At 34.3% G+C, this 12,523-nt stretch overlaps 2 protein-coding genes across 5 annotated transcripts; both read right to left on the bottom strand.

Moving 5' to 3' along the window:
* Window positions 1-93: 93 nt before the first annotated feature.
* LOC116032032 lies at window positions 94-2,368 on the bottom strand. The gene is made up of 2 exons (XM_031274419.1): window positions 1,759-2,368; window positions 94-473 (listed from the first exon to the last, which is right to left on the bottom strand). The coding sequence occupies exons 1-2, from the start codon at window positions 2,073-2,075 to the stop codon at window positions 269-271; spliced, it is 522 nt and encodes a 173-aa protein (XP_031130279.1). The 5' UTR covers window positions 2,076-2,368; the 3' UTR covers window positions 94-268.
* Window positions 2,369-4,799: 2,431 nt separating this feature from the next.
* Window positions 4,800-11,846, bottom strand: LOC116032844. 4 transcript variants are annotated; one of them, XM_031275573.1, is made up of 8 exons: window positions 11,354-11,846; window positions 8,929-9,048; window positions 7,820-7,948; window positions 6,212-6,556; window positions 6,080-6,126; window positions 5,643-5,705; window positions 5,332-5,461; window positions 4,800-5,145 (listed from the first exon to the last, which is right to left on the bottom strand). In XM_031275573.1, the coding sequence occupies exons 3-8, from the start codon at window positions 7,929-7,931 to the stop codon at window positions 5,123-5,125; spliced, it is 720 nt and encodes a 239-aa protein (XP_031131433.1). In that variant the 5' UTR covers window positions 7,932-7,948; window positions 8,929-9,048; window positions 11,354-11,846; the 3' UTR covers window positions 4,800-5,122. The 4 variants fall into 4 exon arrangements, with proteins under 4 accessions (XP_031131433.1, XP_031131434.1, XP_031131435.1 ...); XM_031275574.1 differs by having other exon boundaries at window positions 8,929-9,044; XM_031275575.1 differs by having other exon boundaries at window positions 11,405-11,846.
* Between the last annotated feature and the right edge of the window lie 677 nt (window positions 11,847-12,523).

The raw sequence follows: 12,523 nt of genomic DNA, 5'->3' as shown, positions 1-12,523 counted from the left end.
ATATATATATATATATATATATATATATATATATATATATATATATATATATATATATATATATATATATGAGATATTGAAGAATTTTGCATGTTTTTCATGTAAAGACAATATTTCAACTTTTGATGGACCAGACAATAGTGTAATCAACATTGTACATCACTGTGTGTGTGTTTATGTATATATTCAAGTGGAGGCTACAACTTACACTTACAGAGAATCAAACTCAAGCTAAGAATGCTTTGCATCTTCGATCTATCACTTAATGTCAAAAGATATCCACTCGTAAAAACCAAGGAAGTAACAACGTTATAACCAGGCAGGCCATCAAGAAGTTGCAGAATGGCTGTCCATTCCAGCAACTCTTACCGCTTTCTGCAGCGCTAGCTCCCCCGTCGTTCCACTCTTCCATGAACCTCGCATCGCCCACGCCTCTCACGTTTTTCACCGTCTCCCCACATATTTCGCATAACCTGCACCCAAGATCATATAAGTGGACACCAAAACACAATCATTTGTTGCTTTAATCCAGATTGCTAAGTACAAAAGCTCAGCTGTTGAGGTTATTCGGAACAAGTGTTACACTTCTCGTTACTCCTTATTCGACATAAATTTCGTTAAGTTTGTACTAGTCGAGCAAGCATCAAGCCATGAACCAAAAACAGAAACGATGTTTATTGTCAACAAGCAAAAACCAGCAAATTGTTCGGTTTTTAGTGATCAGAATGTGAAATACACAATTATTTCAAAAAAAAAAAAGAATGTGAAATACACAACACGACACAGTTGCCCTACAAGGGTTGCTAGAGACTACATGACACTATCATACTTCAAACATCTTTATTCTCAAATAATATAAATCATGCCCAAGAACGCAATGTATACAACTTTTGTTAAATTATATTACAGCTGACTCATTGGAAGGCCCAAAGGATCCAAGAAGTTATATATGGTTCTGTCAAAGCAGCTGTTTCATGGTAACCAAATAACAACAAACAACAGCAAACTAACAATGTTTTCGATTCTAAACAAAACAGTGACTGTTTTAGTTCTTTCCCTTCCAAATTATATGACTGTGAAAGGGTGAAGATAGCTAGAACCTGCAATCATCTCTGCTATGAGGTTACCACTAATCAAGTGTTGTTTCAGCATTTTCTAAAAGTCATTATGCTTCAAACAATGGCAAATTAACTATCTTTAACCAAAAGTCTAAATCAAACTGATAGACAGATAACAAAAGCAGCCATAATTATTGAATATATTTTGGGTGATAAGGAACCCGCAGTCACTATCAGAAGGTGTGCTGTACACTCCACCCTATAACTGCAGTCACTATCAAAAGGTGTGCAGTACACTCCACCCTATAACTATAGGCCCTAGTTGACAAAAAACCACAAGAAGATAATTCAACCTAGACTGTCCATAGCTGACTCGAAAGCCAATAGGCAACTCCCATAGGGAGTCGGAAACATGCACGATTAAACCATACCTTCTGATCGTAGTTGACAAAGGACCACAAGGAGGTAAATCAGGGTACACATACACCACTCCCATTGAGAGTCGAAGATATACATTAGGTAAACTTCACCTTGTGATCCAAGTCAGCAAAGGACACGAGGAAAGGAAAGAAACTAACCTAGTTTGTCCATAGCTGAACCTCAACAGCTTGGTTGGGGTTGACCAATTATTGAATAAATTTGCAGTAACACATAAATGATGATGAATGTTGTGAAATTAAGAATCTAAATACATATATACCTGTTTCCTTTGAGCTTAAACCATGCCTCTGCGCAATGCAAATGGGCAAATCCAAGCTCCCCTTTACAATTACAACCCAGCTCAATAATCAAATCCTTTGAATTCTTCATATCTTTCGCATTCAAATGGCATATTCTGCACACCCTTTCCAAATCCTCCCCACAACAAAATCCCTCCTCCTCATCATCACCTCGCCTCACTGAATTCTCATCCTTTTCATCAACTTCAATCGCGATTCTCGTCTCGCCCACACTTTGCGCAGTCGAACCCAGTTCCGGATTAGCTTCTACCCGATTACCGGATCCTTGATGATCCATACCCGAGCCGAATTAAAGCTCGCATCAGACACCCAGAGAACAGAGTGGGGGACAGGATTTAATCAAATTTGGGAAAAGATTTAAAGGAATCTAGGCATAAATAAATACATGTAGATAGATAGATTCAAGATTACTTGAAACTCAAGGCACTTGGGGGTGGGGGGCAGTGAAATGAAAGGAAGAAGTGGGGGATAGAATCCAGTGATCCAGAATAGTGGAAAGGGATGGATCTGAAGGTGGATACATGTATCTTGTTGTCAGGGTGGGTACTGGGTTATACACTTTTGCCATGTTTTTGGACTGCTATCAAACTCAGAAAGAACCAAAATTCAAGAAAATGAATAAATTATGTTTAAAAAGTGAATAAAGAAATCCGCAGTCACGTATCTATTTCCAATAGTGACTTATATGGTAATAGGTACAAAAAACATAATAGTCTTCTTACTGAAATACAAAGAGTCAGTATCGTCCCATATAAGAGTGCAACTGGATGCCTTTAGACCACAAGATTTTGACACAATTAAGTTATTTTTCTTGCAAGGAGAGAATAATTTTTACTAAAAGATATTAATAATGGCTATTATGATGACGAGGGAAACTCGTAACCACTATCTAAAGGTATACATTAGACAAATTTTAATGGATTCCACAGGAGAAGGTGTTAACAAGAATCAAATTTCATAATTTTTAAGTATGATAATCATGTTCTACCTACTAGGTCACCTCTTTCTGGAAAATATTAGACTATTTTTGTCATTTACTCTATAGAACATAGTGCAAAACATGAGTGCAAGGAGTATTTTTCTTCTCCTTTTATTTTTTGGTCCTTTCACATTTAAATAAAAATGAATTCAAGTTATTTTCCTTTTGACTTAATTGTAGAAAAAATACAAACAATTATACATTGTAAAAATTATATCAAAACCTTTAAAACTTGGTGAAAAAAATTTAAACATTTAGTGACAATTATAATTTCTAACCCAAGACTAACTCAAATTTATTGAGTTTGCACATAAATTAGTTTTAAAAATTTTGAACATAATTTTATTTTAAAAAACATATTGCATAAAAATGTTTACTTGAAGAAGTAAAAGTTCAAAATTAAACTCTTCAAATAAATATTTTACAATATAAAAGTACCTATGAATATTATAGTTATAAGTTAAATATTTAAATCAAGAGAATTGAATTATTTTTAAAATTATATACTTTAATTGGGAATAATTGTCACAAAACACAAAAATGCATTTTTTAAATCAAATTTTAAATCTTTGGATATAATTGGCTCAAGACATAAATATAAGAATTTTTTTCAGCAAGTTTTAAAAATTTGAATATAATTATTACAAAATATAAAGGTTTTGATTTTCTTTTTCCGCCAATAAATCTTTTTTTTTTATCAATTCATTTTGGTTCATCCAAACGTGCTGTTAGATTTGAGGTTCAAAGGCTTCGATCACCCCACGTTGTTGAATCGAATCACTGTGTTTTGGTCAACCCTTTGGTCTTCTGTGGACTATACATATTACATAGTACTTTGCTGCGTTGCCAGCAGTTTCTCCACACATTTAGGTCTCCTCCTAATATTAATTGCATACGTCCGCAATAATTTGACTATTTTCCCTTTGTCGCTTATCTACCTATATTTTAATGATTTCCTTATTCATAATATTATTTATTTCAAATGGAATAGAATGAGTATGACTCGGCCAAACATTATACAGTAACTTTTTACATAAATTCACGAATTGTTTCAAGTCTTTCTGTTGAACGGTCCGAGTCATCCAAACTAATCCTCACTAGTCATTTGTGGGAACCGAATCCGAATTATCCCGGAGTTTCTTCCCCACAAGGAAGCTCATTTGCCACTTGAACTACCCTTTTGAGTTATTATAACTTTTTACATTAACTGTCCATACAACTTTTTTCTTTTGATGCAGAAAAGAACTGTGCAATGCGTAAACCCCGTTTAGTGATGTTGTTAGTCAACAAAAAATCACAAGAAGATAAATTAGCCTAAATTATCTATAAGGGTCACACTTGTGTGAGACCGTCTCACGGACCCTTGTTCGTGAGACGGGTCGGGTCGGGTCAAAGCACCATGCAAATGTCATATTTATATGCTCAAATATAACACTAATCAAGAATACAATTTTTGTTACTTATAAGAGAAAAAGTAATACATTTTTCATAATAAGTAATGTTGACAAGTGCCCCTTACTTATAAGGGTAAATATAATACTTTTGAGAAAGAATGTAATACTTTTAAATCGAAATGTAAAAATATTGTATTTTCCCTTAAAAGTATTATATTTACCCGTATAAGTAACAAAAATTTTATTCCTGATTAGTATTACATTTGAGCATATAAGTATGACATTTGTACATATAAGTGTTACATTTGCATCTTGACCTGACCCGATCCATCTCATGGTGAGACAATCTCACACAAGTTTTTGCCTATCTATAATTTACCAGTTCAAAGCCATTCCCGCTATGAGATAAACTTGAAATCTTGTGATTACCTCAAGACTTAATAGCCTAACTAACTTAACTGAACTTATACTTAAAACTATTAAATAGTATAAAAGTAATACATGTATGTCCAATTTTTACGTGTTACTTACGCGACATGTTCTATTTTATCCAGAAAAACAACAAGTCACAATTTTTATTACTCTCGTTTCTTTTTATTAATAAAATTTAAGACAAGAGTGAGTTTACTTCCCATGACTCCATATATCAATATCATACGGAGTAAATTTTAGTACAAGTAAGCTTGAGTACTTAGGCACAACATTTCAATGTTCTACAAGAACAATATTTACCAGAGCAATACATTAAAGCAGACATGAGACGCAAAAACAAGGCATAATATTTGCTTCAACGCATTAACTGAAAGTAAGAAATATGTTGCTTCAAAGCAAAAAAGCAAACATGAGACGCTAACAACTTAATTACAACACAGAAATCAGCCGTGGATTCATCAAATACAATGGCAGTAACTTCTTCCACCAATATAATGCCTACAATAACGGAGCCATAATCTAAGCTGAACCATCTTCTGATTCTGCAACATTAACTGATATGTTAGAACCGCAACAGCATAAACAGAATTCAATATAACACTTCATGGTAAATAGAGAACAGTACAGTTATCATTTCACCACTTAAAGAATATAAGGTTAGTTTCTGGAATTAAGGTTAGTATCTTGACAAGCCATACAAGATCGTAATCAGAAGAGTGCGTACGTACCGTGTATTGCTTCCATGTCTTCCTTGTAAACGCCAAGGGGTGAGCCATGTACAGACAGAAGCATCTCCCCGTGTTTGGGCTGCCTCAAAGTTTTCGGTGTCATCCCAACAGATAACCGGTGGCTATTTGCCTGAAATTAAAATGAAGGGTAAAGATGATTCCATTAAGATCTGCAATGTTTCTAACTTTCTATAGTATTTATCGTATCTAACTGATTTACTCTATAGCAGATACTACTCCATATTATACTTGAGTGTTTAAAAAGGAAAAGTACAGCAAACAACAATACAGAGATAGTGCAAAATACATACACCCGGAGTTTGGAGAAGATCCTGCTGCTCAAACAGTTGAGTCTCTGATGGCTCTTCTAGTACCTAGAAATGATAGTTTGAGAGCATGAGCAAAACGCGATAATTTATGTATAATCTTAGAAGCAGATGGATCATCAATACGAGTGAAAACCTATAACCTATCCTGTATGTCTATCATCCATAAGATGAAGCGCAATATAGTTCTGCAGCAGTGAGATGAACATTTGGAAAGCTACAACATGCTGAACTCATCTACAGAAGATCTATGAGCTATGTGGGTGCATGATCATCCAAGAAAGAAAACATAGGAAAAACACGTGAATTAAATGAGATAAAGAACAAAGATGATTGCTATAAATAACTAGAGTTAAAAGTAGAAAATTAGCAAAGGAAAATGGAAGCTACTGCAAAAGGTAATACTTAAGATACAAACATACAAATCCCTTAATTTGGAGATTCTCAGCACCGAAGATACTTGTTTTCACTGCCACCAGTAAATAAAATATATTAGGTGATTTGGAACCCAAATTTAATTTTTCTTATGTAAGAATTATCAACAACACTTATACCAGATTTATTCGAAAACTCAAATCCACCAATAGGTGGCATTGCTGCAGAACAACTGGGATAAACCATGGATAACCGTTGTAGAAGAGAAGCATGTATATTTCTTCCATCTAGTTGGTCCATGCTTAAATTACCATCATCTTTTTTCCATTGCACTTCATACATACCATCGTTCTCATTCCTTACAACCACCAGATTTGGGAGGTTTTCTCTGAAAAATTGCAACACAGGAACTTGCAGCTGTTCCTTGCTAAAGTTAGAGCGTAGCAACCGTAACATAGTACGTAATTGTTCAATCTGCACATCACGAAGAGCCCTGATTGCTGCACTCTGATGTTCAACAAAATCTGAAAATAAATACGGTGCAAGAGAAACTTCAGTAAAGTACAATCTCATTGAACACTAAAAATTTGAGGAAAGAATTGACAATGGCATGCAGGATGGTGCACAGCAAAATTAAAAGGTGTTTATGTCTCATCAGGGTGATTAATTGCAAATTATTAATTAAGTGTGCCAGCAACTAGAAAATTGAGCCATACATGACCCAGAACACAAGGTGAAGAATTTGAGTTTACACTCAAGGAAATTTAATTAATAAACAGTAAACTGGTGATGAATAATAGCACTGAAACATAAATGATTACATATAGTCTGCTCTGGATCTTTTAAAGCCATACAGTATGCATTAGCACTTAGCAGCTAAGATCAAACCCAAGATAATAATAGTTCAGTAGTACTAATGTTTCAAATTTGTTTCTCAATGCAAAGTTAGAGGATGGAAGCATAATAATGCCCACTGTAACAATCCAACATTATAATTAGACCTTGACACCTAGATGAATTCCAAACTGGTATGAAACTATGAACTGCCAAGAAACATGTTACAGACTATATTAGAGACAGGGATTACTTAAGTTGAGTTTATATCAAACTTTAGATGGTTTGGAACTGTGATTTCAAAAGCCACCTACTACTTAACGGAACAATTTTGTCATTTATCATGTGCCCGAGTGTATTAGTAAATGTATGTCATAATCCAGTTGTATTCTTCTTTTTTTTTTAAAGGAAAATTAGGATTTAAATAACAATAATCAATTTCCAAAAGCAAATATGAAAAGCTATATTACTATATTAGCAAGAATTCTCACACCTAAAAGTTAAGCACAATAAGCTACTAGAAAAGTATAAATTATACCACCATCTTCAGACACTAGTTCGATATAATTGTTCTTTGGATCAAAGCTCAAAATACAAAATTGAACAAAATGAAAACAACTATTTATGTTATGCAGCACCCCACATTACAACCACAGGAGCATTCCATGCCAACCAACCACCCTAATTTTCTCAATACACAAAGTTTTCCTTATCCCCACAGCAAAGCGGAGTTTCATACAGAAGGCCAAATGGTAGTTCTAAGCATCTGCATCTCTATTGCAATATCTAGTGAGCACACAGATGGACTAACAAAAGCCTTTTTTTTCTGCTTATCCAAGTGGTTTCAGATAAACTGGTAATTCACTGACTCAATCAACACAAGAGTCCTTAAATACACCAAAAATCACTGAGTAACAAAAAATAGAATAACATGCCATACAGAGCATAAATACCTTCTTGGTCCAAAGACACCTCTTTTTGCTTTACATCTTGGGGCTCCTCCTGCTTGGAGTTAGGAGCAGCATTTGCAGATTGCTTAACTGTTCTTTTACTTCTTTTTGGCATTGATCAGGAAAAAGATTCTAAAAACACACAAAGGTAACAATCAGTAGTCTGAAATGCATCCAGTCTCATACAAGCCAACAACTTCTATTATTGTTCTTCTTGGAGAGGAGGGGAAGAGGGTAGAATATAAAAATCGCAACATAATATCCCAAAATCAAACCTTTTTTATAATGGATAATAAGAACATTCCACCCATTATACCAACATTCTTAACTATCATATATAAATATCTAAACTTTAAAGAAAAAAGAAAGTGGTATCCTATATTTGAGCCATTTTTGTGTGTCGCATGTGGCCACACAGGGCACCAGACCACCAGTTGCATCCACTTCATGTGACTATAACTAGTAGTGCACAATTGCACACAAAGCCTCAACTTTGTTTGTGGTTTTAAGCCATTAGGATTATAAAGGTAACAGATTACATTTCATCTAGCTGTAATTGATGTACATGTTGAACAACAGTCTATAATTTGTAGAAAAATAATGACTTAAAACAATAATTAGTCCTGAGAAACTGCAAATAGCCTGAATAATAATCAATGTTGGCAACCACAAGAAACCAGATATTGGAAGTATAACAAATTACAAACATTCAATGTAGAAAATTGCAATTAATTCCATATTCCCATGTGTTAATTAAACTTTTAGGAAAAGGATAATCAAGATCTCAAGAATTCAAAAAAAAAAATCTAAAATCACTTATTCCCGTGTAATCGAATTGTAAAAACAATTTAATCCATTTCTCCAAATATTTTAAAGATTAGGCCTCACAATCTATAAGAACAAATAGCAATTTCTTAACAAGGGTGATTAGATAAATAAAGTAAGTGTTGCTAGAATTTGGAATCAATAACACAGCTATCCCCAAATCTCATAGAAAAATAAAAATGGATCTTAAAGTACTTGAGACTTGAGAGGCAACACTACTTCCAAAATAGATTTAACAATTGAATGAGGCATGAAATCAATAAATAAATTAGTAAACCATTTATTACCTTTGCAACAGTGCGCCCAATCACCGGTGCTGGAAGGCTAAGAAGCAGAGACGAGAGAGTGGGGAGACGACTGAGACTGAGAGAGGATGGTCTACAGATTTTGACTTTTTTCCCTCCTTACTTTCATTTTGAAAATAAATAAATAAATTTATGTATAAAGAGAAAATTATAATTTATGCCCCTTCATAATATCTCAATTATTAATGTCACCCCTGAATTATTAGTGGTGTAAATATTGCCCCTCAATTTTAAAAAACGATACATATATTGCCCCTCCCGTGGTATAAATATTGCCCCTCCTATCGGTACGGGAGGGGCAATATATGTATCGTTTTATAAAATTGAGGGACAACATTTACACCACTAATAATTCAAGGGTGACATTGATAATTGGCATATTATGGAGGGGCAAAAATTATAATTTTCATCTAATAATAATATAATTTTCAAAAAAAATATAATAATAATATAAATAATATCTAAAAACATTATAACACCGTTATTACTTATTACACATTTAACATCCTTGATTTATGTCCCTTTTTTGTATGCTAATAAATGTATACATTTTACTTTAAATGTTGTACACTTCAATGTTATTAGACAAAATTGTCTCTACTGTATTCTTGTTATACAAAATTACCCTTACACTGTTATAACATCATTACTTTTAAGTCCATCATTATTACCATACACTTATATCTATCATATCTTTTTCCTATTCTTTAATTATCATTTTATTAAAATCATTATATAATTAATTTAATGGTTGATTATATTTTAATTAAATTTCTATGAATGGTAAATCATATATGTGTGTATATTTTTCAAAAAAAAATATATATATATATGTGTGTATAAAATACATATACATTATTATTTTTGTATATATAATTCGAATTATAAATTTTAATTATTTGTATTTATTAAAATAAACAATTAATAAACCATAATCCATAATCACTAGTTAATCAAGATCCATAACCATATATCATTAACTCATAATTAAATCACCATTCCCAATAATCAAGGTCATAATAACATCATAGTATATATCATAATTAACACTAATCACACTAATTACCATAATTAACAATAGACTACTCTTTTAAAAAATTAAAAAAAAAAAAAATAGACCACTAATGATAAAAATACTCACATAAATAACCTCTAATCACCATTGTTAAACATCTAACCACCATTAATCAAAGTCCTTAATCAATCATCATCAATAAATCCTAAACACACCTTCAAATACAATTCAATAAAAGCTAAGTGTAATGCACAAACCTCCTTAAGCTTTGACAAATATAAACAATCCCATGTAGAAATATATATATATATATATATATATATCCAAATAAATCATAGATATACTCAAACACACATTCAAACCAACTTTCAAGTCACTAACAGTGATGAGATTAACAGTAGTTGGAAATTTCAGCTTGGCGCAGTCTGAAAGATTGATTCGGTAAAAATACTTTCCGAACTCCGTTTTACTAGAAATTTTTATGGTAGAACCTAAACTTATAGTACTTGATATCCATAAAAAGTTTGAGTCAATTTGATCTTCAAATAAACACAGAAAATGACATTTATACCCTTGGCAGTGTGCTGTCCAGATTTCCTTTTCTCCGTGGACCAGTTTTGGAAATTAATTCGGTAAAAATACTTCCCGAACTCCTTTTTACTTGAAATTTTTATGGTAGAACCTAAACTTATAGTACTTGATATCCATAAAAAGTTTGAGTCAATTTGATCTTCAAACATAAACAGAAAATTACGTTTCTACCCTTGGCATTGTGCTGTCCAGATTTTGGAAAATAATTCAAAAACAATACTTCTACTCCTTGGATTGTTATGAAATTTTTTATGTATGTTCTACACTTGATGAACTACATAACTGGAGGAATTGGCATCCAAATATCTTACTAAATACTCACAGAAATTTTCGTAAAATGACTTTGAAGCTAAAATGGCTTAAACTCCAAATCTGCATATTAAAGGCACTAATGTTTCATTTTAAATGTGTAGTGCACTTAAAGAATAAGACATTAAGACTCTAGAGCAAGATCTTTCAACATGAAATATAAAATTACTGGATTTCCAAAGCCTCATTAGTCTCTCTAAGAGGAAGCAGTTCACAACTTCAATATTGCATAGAAATCTGTTAGTTAGAAATTTCCTGTCCTATAACATGTTTTTCAAGCAATACTTGACATCTACTTGTACATGTTCAACCACAACATTCAATGTGCTAAAACGCCTAAAAGCAACAACAATTTTCAGAACCTTCACATCGATATGAAATCAGATTCACAAGTGTTGTACAGAGACTATAACCACCTAGAGTTACTCTACCAAAGAAAAGTTGGACTACTAAATATTCAATGAATCACAAAGTTAAAGTAGAGGAGCTCACCAAGGTCGCCGGAATCTACTCGTCGCTGCTCAGAGGAGGCCGGCTGCTCACCAAGGTCGCCGGAAACAGAGGAGGCCGGCGTCGATCTATTGCTGCCCGTCTGCTATTGGCGGCGAGAAGGAGAAGAGGAGGGAAGAGACGGAGGTCCACGGAGCTGCTACGCCGCAGGAGTCACACCGCCGTCGCCGCTGCCTGCTACGCCGATCTGCAGCCTTCGTCGAGAAAGAGAAAGGACGGGAGGGCCGTCCACCGCCACTGCCTCTCCGCCACTGATGCTGCTCCGTGCCGCCGGCGGGGAAGGGAGAGAGGAAACGAGAGGGAGAAGGAGAGAGAGACGAACCTGCCGCTGCCGAATATGCCTCGCCTACGCCGCCGCAACTGCCCACCACCGTTCCTCGTCGCCGGCGTGTTGAGCGTGAGGGAGAAGGAGAGAGAGAGAGAGAGAGGCTGCCCACCGCCGTTCCTCGTCTGCAGTTTGTATATGGTGAGAGAGGCTGCTGGGCTGCTGGAAGAAACGATAAAAGAGCATATGATTATAAACCTAGGGTTATTAGATTAGCGACGGAATTTTGAATCCGTCGCTATATCTCAAATTCCGTGATTTATTTTTAAAAAATCATGGACTCAACTCGTTATTAGGCTAGGGACGGAAATTTGGATCCGTCGCTAGATCTAGCGACGGAATATGAATCAGTCGCTAAATCTAGCGACGTATCCAAATTTCCGTCGCTAGATTTTTATTTTAAAAAACATTTGTCCGATCAGTTAATCATCTAGCGACGGAAATTTGAATCCCGGGTCGCTAGAGTATGAATCGCGACAGGTCCAAAAAATTCGCGCCCATTTAAAATAAGCAGAATAAACTCGGGAATAATGCCCTAGCGACGGAATACGTCGCTAGAGTATTATTCCCGGGTTTATTTCGTTTCTAAAAAAATGGGCGCGAAATTTTTGATAAATATCCGTCACAAGTTTATGCGCGAAAATTTACCGCTCAAATTAGCTACGGATTTAACGACAAAATTTTTTCGTCGCCAAATTCCATCGCAAATCCGTCGCTAACTTTCAATTTTTTAAAAATAAGTAAATTCGTCGCTAAACCGTCGCTATTTTGTCGTTAAATTAGCAACGCAATGAATCCATCGCTAAATCAGTTGTTATTTTCGCTTT

Source organism: Ipomoea triloba, chromosome 10 (genome assembly GCF_003576645.1).
Source record: "Ipomoea triloba cultivar NCNSP0323 chromosome 10, ASM357664v1".
Classification (NCBI taxonomy): Eukaryota; Viridiplantae; Streptophyta; class Magnoliopsida; order Solanales; family Convolvulaceae; genus Ipomoea; species Ipomoea triloba.
The sequence above is the reverse complement of the archived record's forward strand: the minus strand, read 5'-3'. Positions and strand labels throughout refer to the sequence as shown.

Bases quoted from the DNA above. Each gene is read 5' to 3' on its own strand.
- LOC116032032 (XM_031274419.1), bottom strand. From the start codon at position 2,075: ATGGATCATCAAGGATCCGGTAATCGGGTAGAAGCTAATCCGGAACTG. The intron at 474-1,758 runs GTATATATGTAT...TCTTGGGTGCAG, and splicing joins TTTAAGCTCAAAGGAAACAG to GTTATGCGAAATATGTGGGG.
- LOC116032844 (XM_031275573.1), bottom strand. From the start codon at position 7,931: ATGCCAAAAAGAAGTAAAAGAACAGTTAAGCAATCTGCAAATGCTGCT. The intron at 5,706-6,079 runs GTATGTTTGTAT...TATCATTTCTAG, and splicing joins ATCTCCAAATTAAGGGATTT to GTACTAGAAGAGCCATCAGA. The intron at 5,462-5,642 runs GTATGTATTTTG...TTTTAATTTCAG, and splicing joins ATCTTCTCCAAACTCCGGGT to GCAAATAGCCACCGGTTATC.